Source organism: Leopardus geoffroyi, chromosome A1 (assembly GCF_018350155.1).
Source record: "Leopardus geoffroyi isolate Oge1 chromosome A1, O.geoffroyi_Oge1_pat1.0, whole genome shotgun sequence".
Lineage (NCBI taxonomy): Eukaryota > Metazoa > Chordata > Mammalia > Carnivora > Felidae > Leopardus > Leopardus geoffroyi.
In genome coordinates, this window is record NC_059326.1 from 200,103,420 (window position 1) to 200,123,172 (window position 19,753).

Below are 19,753 nucleotides of genomic sequence, written 5' to 3' on the forward strand. Positions count from 1 at the left end.
CTCTGTTTAGGATCAGGCACATTGCAAATGTTAAATAGTGTCATCATAAAGTGTTCTTTTGTTTTTTACCATTTTGAAAGCTCAGATCATGGAGCCATGGCAAAAGAAAAAGCAGAAAAAAATAGAAAAGAGGATAAAATACAAAAAAATGCTTCTATAAAGAAAACTTAAAAAGGAATTAAATCTAGTTTTCCAATAGAGTCAGAAGAAAAAAAAAATAACTCATGAAGCAAGACAAGAAGCAAGCCTAGCATTGAACCCGCTTAATGTTTAAGGGTGGGAATAGTAGGTTGAACTTCTTACTTGTGCATACTCTTGCCTTATAGTCTTTCCACTCCCATGATAAATGTACACGGCTCCCCCATGATCATCTTCCAGGGGAGCTCCTATCACAATGTCATCAAATCCATCAAGATTGAGGTCTCTCACAGCAGCAATAGCTGTTCCAAAACGAGCCCCACACGGCTCATTTTTGTTTTCTTTTGTGCATGAATTGTGCTTCAGAGATGAACAACAAGTCTGCTTAATGGGTTCCAGGCTCATTTGATATTCAAACCTTGTCTGGAAGAAAGATAAACAGGATACTTATGAATTTCTATCGTTATGACAGCACAGTGAAATTTTTAAGTACGTACTAAATCAGAGCTATTAAAAACCATTTGTACATCAACAGTAAAGTTTGTAAAATTTCTTAAAAATTGTGGTTATCTGAGAGCAAAGTTAAAGATTTTAAAGAACAGATTGTAGAAATGTGGGGAAGAAGACATATTGAGCATTTTAATGGATTCTCTTTTTAATGCAATCAAGTGACTATATAACTCACAGCATGCTTTTAAAACCAAATAACTGAATTTTTAAACCCTCAGTTCAGGTTGTTATCCTTTCTTCATCCAATATTTGCTTCTTTGAAAAGTCTCTATACAGTCTCCTCCACAGGGTAAAGAGAAAATTTACTCTATTCAAAAAGTAAGCGTTTCCCAAAGCTATCTAGGGCAACCCCCGTGAGCCCCCCCCCCCCCCAAACTCAGTAAAGGTCAGAAAGTACTAGTAATGATGGACAGGAACACACTTTCTAGGAAAACAAGGAAAAACAGCAAGGACCAAAGAAATTTATGGGAGGAAGCAAACAAAATGATAGGAAGAAAGGTATACAATTTATGAATTAAAATAATTAATATGGAGAGACTCTAAGAATTTAAAAAGCTAAAGAGATAAGTACCGACTTTGCTGTAAAAAGCAAAAACCCTTCTAACAAAGACATCAAGAATTATTTCATCTACAAATGATGTGGAAAGTCAGGAGTGGAAAACAAAACCTCACTCCAGCCCAATGAAGTATTCCAAAGACCAAAGTAGTTTACTGTAACTGTCTGATGTCACTGCCTTAAAATTCACTACTCCACAGTCTCTCTGCTTCCCCAGCTTTTTTGGACAGCTAATGCAGTTTTAACTGCTAATGTTCCCAACACCTCCAGGCCAGAGCCTTGAATGGTTGCCCTGTGAGTTTATTTAGCAGTTTAGTGAGATTTATATTTATCTCTATATATTCTGCTAAAAAAGGATAGTTCACATTTCCAAGCAGAAAGCATCCAATGGTTTGAACTACTTTATTAGAACTGTAAAATATTCATTTAGAAATGGAGGAGTTGGTGACGGTAAAGGGGTCCTGAAAGATTCTTTGCTCCTTTTTCCAAAGTGAGTACAAAATTAGAACTGCATTATTTATTTGAAATTGAAAAAAAGGAAGAGATATTCACGAATTTCTACCAAATGCAGAGTGATCATTACCTGATTCAGGGCATACACATACACTTTTCCTTGTTCCTCTTTCTCTGTTCCCATGTACATGGGAGCCCCAACCAGAAGAATGTCAGTATTAGAATCTTTATCAACATCAAGTGTGGTTAAAACACTGCCAAAGTAGGAACCAATCTAAGGTACAAAACAAAACAAAATAGTGTGATGAACATCAGAAATTCTCAAGAGAGCTAAAGGCTGCATGCCTTTTACTTATAGTAATCTAGAAGAGTATTTGAAATTCAGATATACATAGAAATAGAAATAAAATACAGAAACAGATTCTACCTGGAAGCTCTTTATTGGTTCTTGTGGGAGGCTAATAAATAGACCCATCCCTGAGGATGAGCAGCTGTCATAGATTCTGCAGCTTGAGAGTAAGAGAAATGGCTTCCTTTAGATTTCATCCTAAACACTCTTTCTTCTCCAAAAAGCAGAAAAGATCAGTAATGCCACCATGATTTTGTTAAAGAAAATAAAATGAGAAAAACAATAAAAGGCATTCTGGGATGGCTTCAATATGTTTATTTACAGTAATACGAAAATGTGAAAAATATACAGTATGAAGAACTGATTTGTCTTGGAACACTGATGTAGCATTTCACCTTGTAGATTTAGAAAGTTGTTTATTCGACAAAATGGCTAAGTCTTGTCCTAGCACTTGTGGAAGATAGAGAAATATAAAAGGATTGCAGAGGGACCATCTTTTAAAGATACGGATGTATTTTAGGGAAATGCAGGAGACTTACACTTCATTATCTAAATGCAATAACCTTCCCAAATATTGACCTGGGTTTAATATTTGATGCTCTTGATAATTCTCTTACTGAAACTTCCTGTCTTGGCTTCTATGATTTTAATTTTGGTCTCTTGATTCTGCCACTGTATCATAGGCCACCCTTTGTTTTCATCTTTGCTGTCTCCTTTTCCTCCTCCCATGCCCTAGATTTTGGCTTCCCAAAAGCTATGACCTGCATTCCTCCCCCACCCCCACCACTCACCCTGCCATCTCTTATCCTAGACGGCCAATCCTTCCAAACACTTCCATTACTGAAAATTGCAAATTTCTTTCTATCTTCCTTCTCAAGGCTCCAGTGCTACATTCCCAGACATTGGTAGACACTTAGAGAACTGCTAGACATTGACTTTCGAATGTCCTTTTCTCATAGGTTGTGAAGGGCTTAAAAGGTTTTTTTTTTTTTTTTAAGTTGAATAATTACAAACATAAATAAAATGCTGTAAGATCTGGCAACCTTGGGCCTTTATTCCCACAGGGCGATAGCCGTCTGGAGCTGAGTGGGAACTAAATGTTTAGATGGCTCAGGAACTGTCTAGGCCATGGTTCCCACCATTTCCTGTTGTCCTCTGTGCAATAGCTTTATTTATTTACTTTACCTTCCTGGCACCCATAATCATTTGAATTTGTGCTCACTGTTACAGGAAACATGTAAAACCAAATACCATTAAAAACATACCTAAACCACTTGAGTTGCTGACATTCTAATCATGGTGCCACCTTTCTCCCGGATTCCCAGGCTTGAAACTTAAACCATTCATAATACAAATCATTTGTGACTTTCACAAGCAATTCTTCACTTCCTGTCTCGTAAACCATTAATAGAGTAATATCAGACGTACGATGTCATACAGGATGCGTCATTTTAGAGTCCTGTCAGTTCCTCCTCATTTGTGTCTACTCTAGTCCTTCCTTTTCCATTTTTATTGGTGATACATCATTTTAGGCTCTCCTCACCTTATCCTTGAGCGACAATAATAGCCTTGTTTTTATTGTTGATGCATTTTCTGATTACAAATGTGGGCAAAGTGCTAATAAAACCCTTTAACAAGACATATATATATATATATATATATATATGAATCTAGATATGAGATTCTGACTTTTGGTTTACTCTCTGCTCCCCCAGACATCTGATGGGGAAAGGATTTCAATTATATTATTAAGCAATCCTGAGTGTGGTAAAAATAATCTCTGATCGGGGATGCCGCATTTAGGCTGTGGGGAACTATAAATGCCTGATGGGCTTCCCAGGATGCAGTGACTATCACAACTACGTGCCCTCAGCAGGAGCCCTGGAAGCTGTATCTATGGTGTTGTTATAAAAGATATTGGCTCCTATAAAGAGAGGGTAGCTCTGCGCCTGCCTGACATGTCTGTCTCCTCACACCAAAGCGGTTCTGCTAGGCTGGGCAGCTATGAGCGTGCCTGCAGGAGAGGCAGGCTCACACTGCCCTGCCTTTTGGAGTGGTTGGTGATGGCAGGAGGGTGGCCGGGGCGTCTAGTAAGCTGGGATACTTAGCAAAGCCCAAGTGATTGCTGTGCAATAATAACCAACAGCGTAGATGTTTCTTTTAGTTTAACAATATTTGCACATATTTATGTTTGCATATTGTGTGAATAACTTCTTAAACTACTTTTGGTATTTAATATCATCTAACAAGAAGTTTTTGATTTTACATGTTATCACTTTCCACTACCTCCAGGAGAAAATCCAAATTCTTTAGTTTGCCATTCAGAACCTCAACAATCAGGGTCCACATTATCTTTTTAACTGGCTCTTCTGCTCTTTCTACTTATCTACGGTCTACCTTTCCCTCTAGACAAGCACAAATGTTACCTGGTATTAAGACTTCTGGCACCAATCCTAGAGTAAAACAATCTTTCCATCTTTAAGATGTACTGTCTGTGCCACAGGCATTTTCATGCTTCTTAATGTTTTAGAACTTTTTTCCTGTATGTATATATCTATCCATTTGTAGCTACAGCATCATCTCTACGTTTTACCTCCATTTCCGTGCAACTGAAATGTTCCGGAAGCCAAATATGCAGATATTTTACATTCCTACAAGGAACCCAACACGGGGCCCTGTTTAAGTTTGATGTTGAATATGACAGGACTTTTTGAAGTTTAGGACAATAGATGGGTAATTTAAATTTACATAGAGTGTAAATGGATTAAAACAATACTTTTTCAAGCTTACCTGCTCTCCACTGAGTGTCTGGAGAATCCTGATGTCTCCATCTTCCATCCTGTAGATGACAACCTGGCCCGTGTGATTGTACCGTGGCTGTCCGGCAATGTAGAGCACATCTCCCGAAACCGTGGCGGAGTTCACTGTGTAACCTAACAAAAGAGAGATGTCAGATATACTATCTGACTCCTTAATGTCTACACAGAATAAATTAAGATCCACTTTAAAGGGCTGGGAGGATCATTTGTGTATTTTTACAGACTTCTCTTTTTTTAAAAAATGATTTTTTTTAAGGCAGGTAAGTTTGTCTTGGTGGAAGCTTTTAGCATGCTCTCTGATTATCTACAGCAACTGCTTTGTCCACCCCCCACCTCAGGTTTTCATTGTTTAAAGGCACAAATGATATAACAATCGTGACAGAAGAAGAAAATAAAAAAAAAAAAAACCTTCATAAACTCAATTCACCACTTTGTAATAAATCAATTGTGCTTCATTTGGACAGATATGTCTGTGCTACAGAAATTAAACATTTTATATAGGGGAATCATAGCAAATGTAAGCCTTTTCTGCATTATTGCTGTAGATTTTTAAGCAGTAATGTGAAGTAACTGAAGTTTATCACTCCTAGTTAAGGCATAAAGGCATTGAGTTTCTACCGCAGGACCATTCCGCAATAGAGTAGTAGAATTTTTAGGTGGTTTTTAATTTTCTGATATTATACTTACGCCTGCAAAGACATCCTTGAACACTTAACATTTTTACTTCTTTTGGATTTTCTTTGATGATAAATTTCAAGGAATAGATTACTGGATCAAATTTTCAGTTCTTTCAGTGTCTGGCAAATTGTTTCCAGAACATTTGTACTAATTTATTCCATGCACAGCCAAAGGACAGACTAGTTTCATCAAACTCTCCCAAACATTGGGTATCATTACTATTATTCAAATTTGTGGATGTTCTAATAGATATTAAGCATAATGTAACAATAATACTTCACTGTGATTTTAACTTGTATTTGTTTGATTACAAAGAGGTGTAGGGTGGGTGGGTTACACAGGTGATGAGGATTAAGGACGGCAATTGTTGTGATGAGGACCAGGTGCTGTAGGGAAGTGTGGAATCACTATATTGTACACCTGAAACTAAAATTACACTGTTTGTTAGCTAACTGGAATTTAAATTTAAAAAGTGAGCTTCGACATTCCTCTTTTTTAATTGGGTTTTCTTGCCCATTACATTTTTTTGTGTCTTGAAGGGAAACTATTGTTAATTTTTGAGTGAAGAGTTAGATTTATTCCTTGTGCTTGTAGGGAACAGTGCTAAATCAGTGAATAACAATTCTCCTGGGCTGATTTCAACTTTACAGAAGGAAGAAGTGTTCTTATAACCAGATCTGTCCATCAGTGGATCAGAGGGCAGATTATTTTTCCAAAGGCCACAGAACCGCATTTCTTACTAAGAAAAAAGATTACATTGATAATTTATTTTCCAAGTGTTTTCCTGCAAGGCAATAGTTTCACTTTCTTACAGAACTTTTGAGGAGGAACAGAGGTTTTTGTACTAAAATATGTTTAATCTTACAAGTGCAAAAGGAACACAATTCCTCAGGCATATTTTCCTTCAGGCATATTTTCTCCCATTCTCATTTCTTCATCTTTCTTTTAGCTTCTAAAAAAATTATACATAATAAATTGTAGACTGTTCTTTTTCAAACAATTAATGTGTCATAATTCTTCTGTTACTAACCACAATATTGCTTAAAAAATAAAAACTTTAAGGTCATGTTTATATATAAATAAAATAAAGAAGAATGTGCAAAGCAAAGGCTGTTTTATTTCATGTCATTCTACTAAGAAATATTAAGCAAGGATTGGCCTAAGAGAGTTAGTACACTTTGTTTTTGTTTTTTGTTTTTGTTTTTGTTTTTTTGTTTTTTTGTTTTACCTTACAGAGCTATGAATGCAAACTGATAAAAGAACCTTTAAAAAAATTAAAAATTATGTTTGAGGTTTGGAGTTGTGTGATAATTTAGTTAGTTTTGATAACTTGATAACTAAAACTATTAGCTGAAATCTTCCCAGAGACAGTACCTACTGGTCAGGTAGTTACTGGGTGGAAGCTTAGGAATCCAAAGACAATAAAGAGGGAGAAAAAAAGGAGGCCATGTAAATAAAGTCTAGTTTTCATGAAAGGAAAATGATTATACACAACTAAGTTTAATGTTGTTTTCTGAAAGAAAAAAAGAATTGAAGAGAAAGGAAAATTCATGGCATAGCCTGCTGCATGGATTTATAAAGAATAAATCCTGTCAGCTTTCACAATTCACTTCCTGGGAAAAGTGCTAGGACCTAGTGAGGTAATGGGAAACAGGTATGCTCTGCTTTGATGTCATGTGTTTGTTTGCCTCACATCTTTACATTTTTTTTTAATTTGTCTGGCATGATTAGAAGTGGGAAGACTGTAGGTGGAGGAGGCAGGGAACTTCGACTGTATTCTCACCATCAAAAACACTTGCTAAGCGCATACTGGCCTAAAGCAGTTCCTGGATGAGTGACTATATCCTGAGAGGTTCGACAACTTCTGTTCCTACTTCTTTCTGGTCATTATTAGTATGAGATTTTTTTGTTTTCTCCATAAGATTTTCCATTGCCTAATGACTTACAATCCACATAGATTTCAGACTAACACATTCAAGCTCTTTTTATTTTTCTTTAAAAAAAATGTCTATTTATTTAGTTTTGGAGAGGGAGAGAGAGAGTGTGTGAGCGGGTGAGGGGCAGAGAAAGAGGGTGAGAGAATCCCAAGCAGACTATAGGTGTGCTGTCAGCAAAGAGCCTGACTTGGGGCTTGATCTTACAAATCCTGAGATCATGAACTGAGATGAAATCAAGAGTCTGATCTGACTCTTAAGTTACTGAGCCACCCAGGCACCTTCAAACACTTCCTAATTCGTAATCCACACAGGCAGACATTTTGAAATTCTCATTTCAGATTTAGATTAATATTTGGGGTACAAAGCTATTTTTCTCCCCTATCCCCTTTCTGGGTGCTTTTCTATTTTAAAATAAATTTTATATATCTTAAATGTTATGTTGGCAAAATATCTTATGTGCTAACCTGTGATTAATCTAATGAAATGAATTCTAAAATATAAAAACATCATCTTAGTACACTGTAGACAAAGTACCCCCAAATTTCCTTTTTTGGGAAGAAAGGAATCATATGTTATAAATACTGTGGTCAGGAATGAAGGTTCTCTTAATTTTGTCTTGCTCCAGTGATATCTTTAAGTCTTGAATTCTCCAAGTCTGCTTTAAGCACCATGAATCCAAGCTTTTGGGGGATAATGGATTTAGGCTTCCTAAGACTACTTGGTTTTAAGGAATTTCATCACATAACAAGAAGTCAGAATATAAAAAAATACTACAGTATTATTAAAATGTGTGAACTTAAGATCTGTGGACTTCATGCTGTATCTTTAGTTTTTTAAATGTTGTTAATTTTGAAATGAACACTGGAATAAGAATCAAGATACCTAGATTCTAGTTTCAGGCATGTCATAGGTAGCTGTGACATCATTTTTCAATTCCTTAATATCTTAATTTGGAAAATTGGATATTAACCATATGCTAAGATTTCTTTTAATGCATATGAATTTTAGGCCCACCCTCTTTGTGTTACAGCACAATCCTCCAAATATTTAAAAGATATGCAGTGTATATTTTGTTTCCTAACCATCAATTTCTTCAAATTTTGCAGACATTGGGGAAGGAAAGAAAGGAATCTTTTCTAGATCAGTATCCTTTAGATAATCATTTATTGGCACATCCTAGTTTAGCATTTTCTTTTGTAATATGTGATGTTTAGAACAATGGAATGCTCTAGCTGCTCTCTGACCAGGACAGAATGTAATAGGAATTTTATGAGAAATAAACTAGACTTTCATGAATGCAGTTCAGCATGTGTTAAGGGGTTTAACACTCACATTGTATGTACTGCTTACCACTGTAGTTTTAATTATCTAAATCCCTCAGGCCTTTCATTTTTAAGTCCTACCTGCCTCTACAGTTTTAAGATGTGTCTTTGAATAAGGAAATGTATGGACCTACCAGTAAAGACCTCCTACCTTCCTCATAAAATAGAAAGAAGCTGGATAGAGAGAAAAAGACTTGCCTCCAGGACAGAAAGATCCCAGAGAGGAATGCTAACATACTAAAATATGAACACTGAAAAGTATTTGTTTCCTTAACCGCTGCACCTCCAGCACCAAGAAAATACCTGGGGCAAAACAGGTGTCCCTCAAACATTTGTTGAGTGAGTAAAGTGTTGGGAAACCATATTCTGAGGGTTCTTTTCATCCTAGGCCCTAATTGTTTACTGAGATCATTTAGTGATAGAACACTTCCCTGGTATCCCCTAGGCAGCTCAGTACAGATGGAGAATAAGGTGATAACAGACACATACCTCCTCATTCCAGAAAAGTCTTTGAAAAATAAGATGACATTACATCACTGGGCTTAAGTTCAATATTTGTCTGGTTGTGAATAGAACTATTAAAGAAGAAGCTATATGACAAGACAAATTAAAATTTTATTTCCAAAATTAGGACTTATAGAAAGAAATGATATAGGATGTTTTAGAAAATATGGGAGTCTGATCTGCAGGATATTAGCTGTGTCAAGGTTTCTCTTTTTACCATCATTTCCTGTCCACCAGGTGCAAAGCTCTTCTTGAAGTTAATGAGAATACCAGACACAGGGAGACTTCAAAAAGTGCACATATCAGCCTAAATCATTCCTGCACTAGGGAGCCCTTCTGAGAAAGTGTGATCTCCATGTTCTAAGACTGCTCAGAAATTAAGGCTGCTTGGGAACTTTCAGGGCTCCTACAAAATGTCTAGCTCTTGGACGTTATCAGTCTTCACATGGTTATAAGTAAACCTATGTAAATATAAGCAAATAATGCTAAAAATAAAAACAAAACCAAAAATAAACCACAATAATTTTCTATCAATTACATCTAAACTTTACCTAAATAAGAAGCAAGAGGTTCATTCTTTTTGGTAGACTCAACATTAAAGGTTGTGTTTTGAGGGATTATGATTCGATTAGCTTTCTGCATGACGACTGTTCCATTCCAATCATAGGCTCCTACTGCTCCAAGCATGACCCAGTCCTTATATCCAAATAGAAAAAACAAATGACATTTAACAAAGTAGCAAGAACACAGCATTAACAATATGATAGATTCTATTCAAAGTGCTTTACATATATTAACTTAGAATCCTCACAGTAATACTATGGTAACCTGGTAGAGTAACTTGCTCTCGGTTATACAGTACAATTGCCCACTGAAATGTCAATATTCCTTTGCAGGGAATATTGCATTTTGTTTTCATCAGATGCATTTTTTTTTCATCAGCTCAGATGCATTTTTTTTTAATCAGCTACAAATGATATATTTCCTAATCTTGTCTTTCTGTTTAATTCTGGGTGACAAGAATCCTAGGTCTTGAATATGGTATTCTAATAAGATCTTTAAATACAATGAGATTGAGAAAAAGATACAATTCATATCATTAGCAACCATTTTAAATTAAGTATTTCATTTAGCCAGATGTATAATTACATAAGGCAGACCTCAAAATGTTTGATTCACAATTATTAGTACGATATAGTGAACTGTGGGATATAACATGTTTTCTTAATATGCTTGTGAAATGCCATTTTCCTATTTCGATTAGAAACATCATCACAGTCTGAATAACTGGGCAAGCCATGAACTGCTAGTTGCACTTATAATGGTGATGCCTGGCATTGTTTTTGGGAGCAGAAACCTTAAAAAAAATATTTCATTTTCTACCAAGTGGTCAATATACCTGTGAATAATGAGCACTGAAGCCAGTCTGAGACATTTCCATTTCAAATGAAGCTGCTGACTGGTCAGCTGTAGCTATAACAGAAAAATAAATGACTTTTAGCACACTTGATTTGGAGAAGACAGAAACAAATTACAGACTGGGCTCTTTACCAACCAGAATTTCCAACATCTTTTGGGTATGTTCAGCCACACATTTCTCAACCCCAAATTCCTATGTAGGGCTGGGTAAAGGACAGAGAAGGTTAGCAGAAGGGCCGTGGCTAGATTCTTGACCATTGGCTTCCCCACCCTTGCTGGAGAAGTTGAGAAATCTCCATTCATGCTTCTCTTCCTATACTCTAGCATACTTGTGGATGATATGGCACTTTGGATCCATGTGGTTAAATTCAAAAGTACTGAAGTTGAAAACCTCCTTCTTCTTCTCACATTGTGGGAATCCTGTTCAGACATTAGCCTAAACTTACCCGATATGTTACAGGGCTAAAAAATCTTTATTCACATATTTAAAGAAGTCTCTTGACTACCAGGTCCACTTGCATTTCCAGGTACAGATCCTCTTGGAATTCCATGATGTGATAAAGACTGTAGGGATTCTGGGATTGTGTTTTCTCTAATTTCTGGTGGTAGGTATCACTCACAAATTCGAAGGGGACTTTTTGATGGGTTTTTGGCCACATACCATTCAATCACATATTTTTTAAAGAATCTGTGCCCTCTTTCTTTCTTTCTTTCTTTCTTTCTTTCTTTCTTTCTTTCTTTCTTTCTTAATGCTATGTAAAAGTTTCAGGAGCAAGCATTAGGTATTTAAGCTCTTTACTGAAATACAGAGATAGTCCAGAGCATTCCATGGAAAAATATGCTACTCTCAAAATATTTACCGACCCAAAGCCACAACCTCCTAAGGGGATCGAGGGAATGTTGATTCATTTGCTTTCAGTGGGGAGTTACTGATTTATTTGGCTTTGAAAATAAGTTAAAAATAGTGCATAATTTTAAGAAAGTCAGTCTGCCTTCTCATTGAGGCATGAGAATAATTAAATTTGTGAAATCAAACTTATTTACTAGTTATTTCCTGGCATAAATTTGTTAACAAATATATCAGTGATTGCTTTTTTATAGGACTAGGTTAAATGGGGATATCAATCAAGAATTCCAATACATCATTTTTTTAAATTTTTTTTTTCAACGTTTATTCATTTTTGGGACAGAGAGAGACAGAGCATGAACGGGGGAGGGGCAGAGAGAGAGGGAGACACAGAATCGGAAACAGGCTCCAGGCTCTGAGCCATCAGCCCAGAGCCCGACGCGGGGCTCGAACTCACGGACCGCGAGATCGTGACCTGGCTGAAGTCGGACGCTTAACCGACTGCGCCACCCAGGCGCCCCCCAATACATCATTTTAATCTCACGTATGAATTATCCCCTAATTTAAATGACAGAGGTGCACTTTAACTTTATTTTAAATCTGATTTATTTATTTTAAATAAATATTTATTTATTTATTTATTTTAAGTCCACAGTACTTTATGGTGCCTTCTTATTTATCTGTGCAAGCCTATTGCAAGAGCACAGCAGTGAATACCTTCATGCTTCCAGTACCTTCTCCTGCTGCTGTTCTGCTTATAGCTGAGAATAGAGAGAAGGGAGTTTTGTGACAATCCTCCTGCTGAATCATTATCATGGTAATAGCCCTTGAGCATCCCTGAACTTCTTGCTGTCAACTCCTCCCCGAACTGTTCATAAGTACTGACATAACCACTCTCCCACTGTGCAGGTTAGGCATTTTAGCATTTCTCCCACGTGCTGGGAAAGGAAGACATGGAACCTTTCTGAGTTCATTGGGCAAGTTGGTGACCTGTTCTCTTCACTAGGTGGCACTGTCGTTGGCAAGGAGGAATTTCATAATTGCTGCTCTTTACCATCTAAAGATAAATGTTGATAGGAAATGGACACTTCCCAAGTAACAAGGAAATGAAATCCTTTCTGATCCCAGTTATGAAGAAAATCAGTCAAAACACTGCATTTGATTAGCACTGAAAGTGTATCAGTAAAGATGTGGTAGACATTTTAATCCGAGGACATTTTTTAAAAAATTCACTTTATGTATTTAGTTTTATTTATTTATTTATTTATTTATTTATTTATTTATTTTGAGAGAGAAAGAGAGTCAGCACGAGCATGTGCATGTGAGTGGGGGATGGGTAGAGGGAGAGAGAATCTTAAGCAGGCTCCACGCCTAGTGCAGAACCCAATGCAGGTTCAATCTCATGAATGTGAGATCATGACCTGAATTGAAATCAAGAGTCAGAGGCTTAACTGACTGACCCACACAGATGCCCCCCCAGATAATTTTGCTTTTAAATATACAGACTTCTTAAAGTGTCTGGGCATTCCAACATGTAACCTTTAATTCATGGTATGGTTAGTTTAGAAGCAACACAAAAATGTCATTTAAGGTAAATTGGGCCCTTCTTCCCCCAGTAGCTGATGTAGGTAGACTTCATTTATAGAAGTCCTACCAGGTTATACTTACTTGCTTACTTAAGATGAGTTTAAAAATGAGACTGTATTGTACTTAACTATTAATGTAACTAAGTAATTTTTCATTTAAATGGTCTTTACAGATTGTTTATATCACATCTTAAAACTTATTACAATTATTAAAAATTAAAAGTGCACAATGACTTGGAAAACTTTGTATATTTCCTTCCTTAAGGCCAGCAAAGCTTATGGTCTGGCCTATTAGTAAATGCCACTGGGAGCTGCTGTGAGACCAAAGCCACTTAAAACTGACTTGTGCACAGAATGCAGGACAGCCAAGTTCTTCAGAAGCAGCTGTGACTTCAGACAGATAAGTAATTCAAGAGGTCTGTTTCTAAAGGCACAGGGGAAAAGCAGCCAGGGCAGAAGGGAAGAGAATGAAGTCTGCATGGGCTATAGCTGTTCATCAAATCTAACCCAAATCTCCTACTTACTAGTCGTGATCCAGTCATGAAATCGGCTGGGTGAGTCACCACCAGCATTTTTTTAATTAAAAGAGAAGAGAAAATGAAAACGAGAACCTATCAGAGTGCTTTGCATATAATAAGGGTTATTCTGTTAAAGGTTGTTTTATTTTTATATGTATACATGTATGTGCACTGGGTCATGCAGAAGTGGAAAAATTTTCCCTTCTTCTCTTCTAGATTCCGTGGCTGGTTTAATAATTAAATTGAGCTAAAAAATTAGTCAATTTAATTTTTAGAGGAAAATTTAATTTCATATGGGAACCCCCAAACTATGAGACTGAAGGGCAAGTGGGGGTGGTGGAGACTTATATGATGCCATCCTGACCTACGGAATGGGGTAGGGGCCTGGGGCCTCGAAGGGAGGAGCACAGTTCACAGTATATAAGAAGAACAGATGTTTGGTAAGTAGAAGTTTGCCCTGCTATGCAGATAGGTCTTTAAAAAGTTCTCTCTGGTTATACCTTTTATTCTGGACCAGGCCACCTATGTGAATTCTTTTAGGTTGTTAAGGGGGAGGTAAAAGTTCTTCCTGAATGGGCTGGAACTTGATTGCCTTCAGCTCAAAATAATCTACATGCCAAAGCAACATATTTTGGGATGGCCTATTTTGCTCCCCTTTAGTCACAAGGAAAAGTGTATTTATTATCATGGGTCACTGTCATATAAAGCTTGAAAGTCATTACTCTAAAACATTTTCCTTCCTTTCTATACATTTGAATATTCTGTCTGTTGGTCACTTTTCTGCATTTTCCTGGTCACTTGATGCTCAAAATGGTCCACCTTGTTTCAGTTATCTCTCTTTCTCATTTTATTTCTCTGTTTCCCAGTATCAGGTCATGTTTCTCATTATCAGGTCACATCAGGGTGACTGAGAAAGTGCTCATGAATTTCTATGTTTAAGATACAAAACAATAGTTCTTCAGTGTGTCCTCACAAGGAGAGAGTCCACTGGATTCAGATAAGGGCATAAAAACAGAACTCTCTGGAGGTTTCTCATCCTAGGTTGAGGGAAAGACGCACGTTCTCTTAGTCTCCAGTTAACACAGAATATGAAGGAGGAGGCTTTTTTCAGTTTGTCTGGCATAACAATTCCAAAAACTTTTTTTTTTCTTTTTTTTGGTCAGGCAAGGGCCAGTTCCAAAAGAATTTGATACTTGACCTCTTCCACCTAAGGCAGGGGAAGGAATGCCATGATTTATTTTCTTCAGTAGCCAATCACCATTGCAACATCCAAGAAAAGAAATCCACAAAAAAGTAATATGACTTAGACAAATATAGTGAACCAATGTTTTACTGCCATGGGAGTTAAGGCAGAGTTCCATGAAGACCTTTAAAATGGGCAAGAAGCAAAACAGGAGAAAATAAATGAACAATGAAGTTACTGCAAATAAGGACAGTTCTATAGAAGGCCCAAATAAAAAAACAAATTAAAAAAGAAAACTTGAGCTAGCTCCTCCATTTTCTAAACCCGTGTCACAGAAAAGGACTAAAACACGTGGGCACATTTTTGTTCTTGTGAGTGTACACTGATCATTGCCTTCTTTCAGCCCTCACATTAGCCCTGCCATGTCCTTACAAAGAGAGATGCCAACAGACACAGGGCTATGTGAGACAGCCATCTTGGTGACAGATTTACAGAAAAGGGCATTGTTCCATGCTGGTTATTGTACACAGTAAAAATGCATTAGCCGTGTAGAAGAAATAAACACCAAAAGGCCATTACATTAAATTGAATTGTAGAGAAAACATGCGGGAGTATGAGAAATAGTCATACCTTCCAGGGCAAATATTCTTTCTCCAAGAGCTTCAACAATAGTGACTAGAGCTAATTCATCAGAGACATTGAAGAAATGCTTTTCAGTGGGTTCGCTTGCAATTGATTTTATTTCTTCCACAAACTTTTCAGTGCTTAAATTTCCTCTGTTATAGCTCCCAAGAATCTAAGACATGACAAAAATGGCAAGGTTATATTTTAAATTCTGTATATTAATTAAGGATCTCAAGCGTTTTGTCAACAAACAAGAGAGTGTATAGTACTTTAATATAATGAAATTTTATGTACTTCCACATTCTTGGAAGAATAATTTTCAAATGTGAGATTTCCTAAAATTAACTGTTACATACTGTAATTGGTAGAGAAAACTACAAAGGACAATCTTGTATGTTTCTTCTCTTGCATTACTGTGTGCCTGTTTATGAACAGCTATATCTTTAAAGTCTGACAGTTCAACAGTAATGTTATAGTTTCTGAATGTCTCTGGTATTATTCCAGCCTATGCCACCACCATTTGCTGGTAAAAGCAGTTAGCAAGTGAGTTACTTGATCTTGAGTAGGCAGTTCTTCCTGATACTCTTACCAAGAGCCAGTCCCACACATATATTTTGAAAACAGATATTGAACTAAATAGAAATCTTACTTGGCAATTTCTGTTTAAAACCAAATTCTCAAGACACGGACATCTTGTTTATATATATACATATATATATATATATATATATATATATATATATATATATATGTATATATACACACACACACACACACACACACACACACACACACAGAAGAGAGAGAGGCAAGAATTATCTGTTATAGTTAACTGTAATTATTTAAATGTCTTAGCAGATTTTCTCAAACATCTATTTTATTTTTTAGAGTAAGTTTTATTGAGATATAATTCATATACAGTAAAACTCACCCTTTTTAGATACACAATTCTGAGTTTTGACAAGTCCACACAGTTGGGTTACTACCACTTCAAAATTTAGAACTTTTCTATCAGTGTTCCTCTTGCCCCCTGTGGTTCATCCCTTCCTCTGCCTGACCCTTGCAACCAATGATATATTTTCTGTCCTTAAGGCTTTGCTTTTTCCAGAATGTCATATTTAAGAAGTCATATATATAGCATGTAGCCTTTTGTGTCTGACTTCTTTCACTTTGCATAATGCTTTTGAGTCATTCATGTTGCCCCATGAATCAGAAGTTCAGTTTTTTTTTAATTGCATCCAAACTGGAAACAACTCAAATGTCCATAAACAATAAAGTATAGAACAAATCATGGTATATTCAAACAATGTATTATAGAACATGAACCACTGATGTACAAATATCATGGGTAATCATTATGTTGAGTGAAAAGCTAAACACAAAAGAGTACATACTGTATGATTTCATTTACATAAATAGAACAGGCAACTTAAGTGATGGTGATATAAGTCACAACATGGTTACTATAGAAGTGGGTATTAAACATAATAGGAAGTATAGCGAACTCTCTAAGGGTGATGGAAATGTTATATATCTTGATCGAGGTGTCAGTTACATGGGTGTATGTGACTATCTAAAGTCATCAAATTGTTCACTTTGTACATAATTTTCACATTGAAATCTTGTATTTCACTGTATGTAATTATTACTTTAAAAAAAACCGAATGAACTATAATGACTTGAAATAATATGGATTAATTAATTAATTTACTTAATTAATTTTGAGAGTCAGAGTGCAAGAGGGGGAGGGTCAGACAGAGAGGAAGACACAGAATCTGAAGCAGGCTTCAAGCTCTGAGCTGTCATCCCAGAGCCCAACGTAGGGCCTGAATCCATGAACCGTGAGATCATGATCTGAGCTGAAGTCAGATTATTAACTGAATGAGTCACCCAGGAGCCCCTTTTTTATTTTAGAGAGAAAGAGAGAATGGAGAGGAGCAGAGGGAGAGAAAGAGAGAGAAAGAGAGAGAGAAAGAGAGTGAGAGAGCGAGAATGTCAAACAGGTCCATGCCCCAACTCAGGACTCCATCCCACAGCCCTGGGATCATGATTTGAGCCAAAATCAAGAGTCAGACACTCAACCGACTGAGCCACTCAGGCACCTCAATCTGGATGAATCTTAACAACATTAAATTTTAAAAGTTTCAAAATACTATATGCAACATGACACCTTTTTATAGAGTTAAAAAAAGGAACACTTCTAGATATGTATAGATACCAAAAGATTAGAAAAGGAGAGAAATAGATGAGCATAGATTTGGGCCTATGGTTACCAGGTGGAGGGAACCCAGGTGGTGAATGTGGTCAGGTCCATAGATGTTTATAGTGCATACTTACAATAAGTATGCAGGTACAATAATAAACACAAAAACCTATAAAGTGGCCCATGCTTCCACAAATGATGAGGTTTCCTGAACAAAGGATCATGATTAATTCAGTTCTATGCTAGTGGAATCTAAAAAATGAAGATAAGATTCTGAGCTCTGTACTAATGCTTGATTTTTAGAATATCCTGCTCCTTGGGGACCAGAAATAACGATGAAGATACCAGAATTTTCTAACTTCACATTAGATTTTTAAATCATAGACATAGATTTGTCTGGTATCATTAAACTGAGCCTATGGTGCCTTCAAAGTTCTGTTGGAAAACAGATATGCAATAGTCCCCAAGCACAATTCAGCGTTGCATACTGGGCAGATCGTAGACACGTGGGTGGGCAGGCACAGGTGGAGACGTCAGTCTCGGTCTCCACTGGGTCTTCTGGCCACAGACCCCTGTCCCTCTCCTCTGAACACCCGGCTGCCCAAACTCTCCTTTGGCTGCCTGTTCTAGGCATCTGTGTGTATTTTTTTTTTAAATGTGAGATTCAAAATGGTAGGTTTAAAAACTGATATTTTGGGGGCACCTGGGTGGCTCAGTCGGTTAAGCATCGACTTTGGCTCAGGTCATGATCTCACAGTCTGTGAGTTCGACCCCTGCATGGGGCTCTGTGCTGACAGCTCAGAGCCTGGAGCCTGCTTCTGATTCTGTGTCTCCTTCTCTCTGCCCCTCCTCCACTCATGCTCGCTCGCTCTCTCTCTCTCTCTGTCAAAAATAAACTTACAAAAAAACTGATATTTTTATTAAGAAGGGTACAGCTTTTCACTTATAGTTAGAAAAGAGCTAAAATTACTGTTTTTAAGTGTTGCTACTTATGATCTACAGCATACTTGTTTATTAGCATCATAAAACGAATGAGGGTTTAGATTAGTAAATGAATCATTAAAATGTTAACGGTAGGAATGCAGTTGTGTGACAGCTAGTCAGACAGGCCATGCAGCAGTTCTAGAGTTTTCCCTCCTAGTGAGAGGCGCTGGGAGACTCATTCTTGACCCCTTCCTCCTGCTTGAGTCACACCCTCACCCCTTTCCCACAGCATCCCCGGGAAGGGTTCTGAGGAGTTCGCATTTTTACATGCAGGTCTTCATCCACTTCCTTGTTCCTTCCTTAGGCTCTGTGTTTATCTGTAAAATGTGTGGGTGAGGCATAAAGCCCTCATGTCTGTGAAGAACTTTGTGCTGCTTTGAAGACGTGTGCAATTTAGGAATACTAGAGCTGGCTCTAAGGAAATCAGCAGACTAGTTGGGCAGCTTTTTGATTTTTGAACTTAACTCTTTACTACTTGTCAAGATTTCAGTAGGAAGGGCACTAAGAGGAGTTTGCAAAATTGTACCCGAACACAAAAATTCAGTACCTGTCTACTTGGCTGAAAAGCAAATGCAAACAACAGAAATAGTTTAAATCTGTGCTTTTCCCCACTTTAGCTACTTGATGGGGGAAGAGAATTAGTGGAAATGAATGTTGAGAACTGTCCAGATAGGGAGAGAAAACCCAAGGCCCACGTGCTCTTATTACATTGAAGAAATTCTAAGATGCCTTTCTTAAAGTTGAGTATTTCCCCACAGCGAGATGGGCATGCCCCAGAGAAAGCATGGCAAAGGCAGAGAGTGTCCAGCTTCCAGAGTGTCCATCATAACCGTGTGTCAGTTTCAGGATCGGAGTTTGGCTCAACACCTCACTCTACACCTGCTATTCTTCTCTGGACACACTGTTGGGTTTCTTCTTTGTCAGCAGTTTTGCTACACACGTATTTCTTTTAGATTCATACAAATCCTACATCACATGAAGAACCCTGAGTCCCCAATGTTTTACCTAATTTATCCTATAAGTCATATGACATCCTTGGCAGAAAAGTCACCATCTTTCCTCCTTAATTCCTATTGAACATATTGTAGATTCACTTTTGCATTGATGTGTTCACTTCCATTTC

At 37.1% G+C, this 19,753-nt stretch overlaps 1 protein-coding gene across 2 annotated transcripts in view; it reads right to left on the bottom strand.

Annotated features, from left to right (window-relative positions):
• The window catches only part of ITGA1 (integrin subunit alpha 1), a 164,378-nt gene that overhangs the window by 44,739 nt on the left and 99,886 nt on the right, over positions 1-19,753 (bottom strand). For both annotated transcript variants that reach the window (XM_045438298.1, XM_045438288.1), the window contains exons 9-14: positions 15,450-15,615; positions 10,666-10,739; positions 9,818-9,962; positions 4,797-4,939; positions 1,788-1,931; positions 304-561 (exon numbers count right to left, since the gene is read on the bottom strand). In XM_045438298.1, the coding sequence (XP_045294254.1) occupies positions 304-561; positions 1,788-1,931; positions 4,797-4,939; positions 9,818-9,962; positions 10,666-10,739; positions 15,450-15,615 (930 nt within the window). The remainder of the gene's footprint in view (positions 1-303; positions 562-1,787; positions 1,932-4,796; positions 4,940-9,817; positions 9,963-10,665; positions 10,740-15,449; positions 15,616-19,753) is intronic.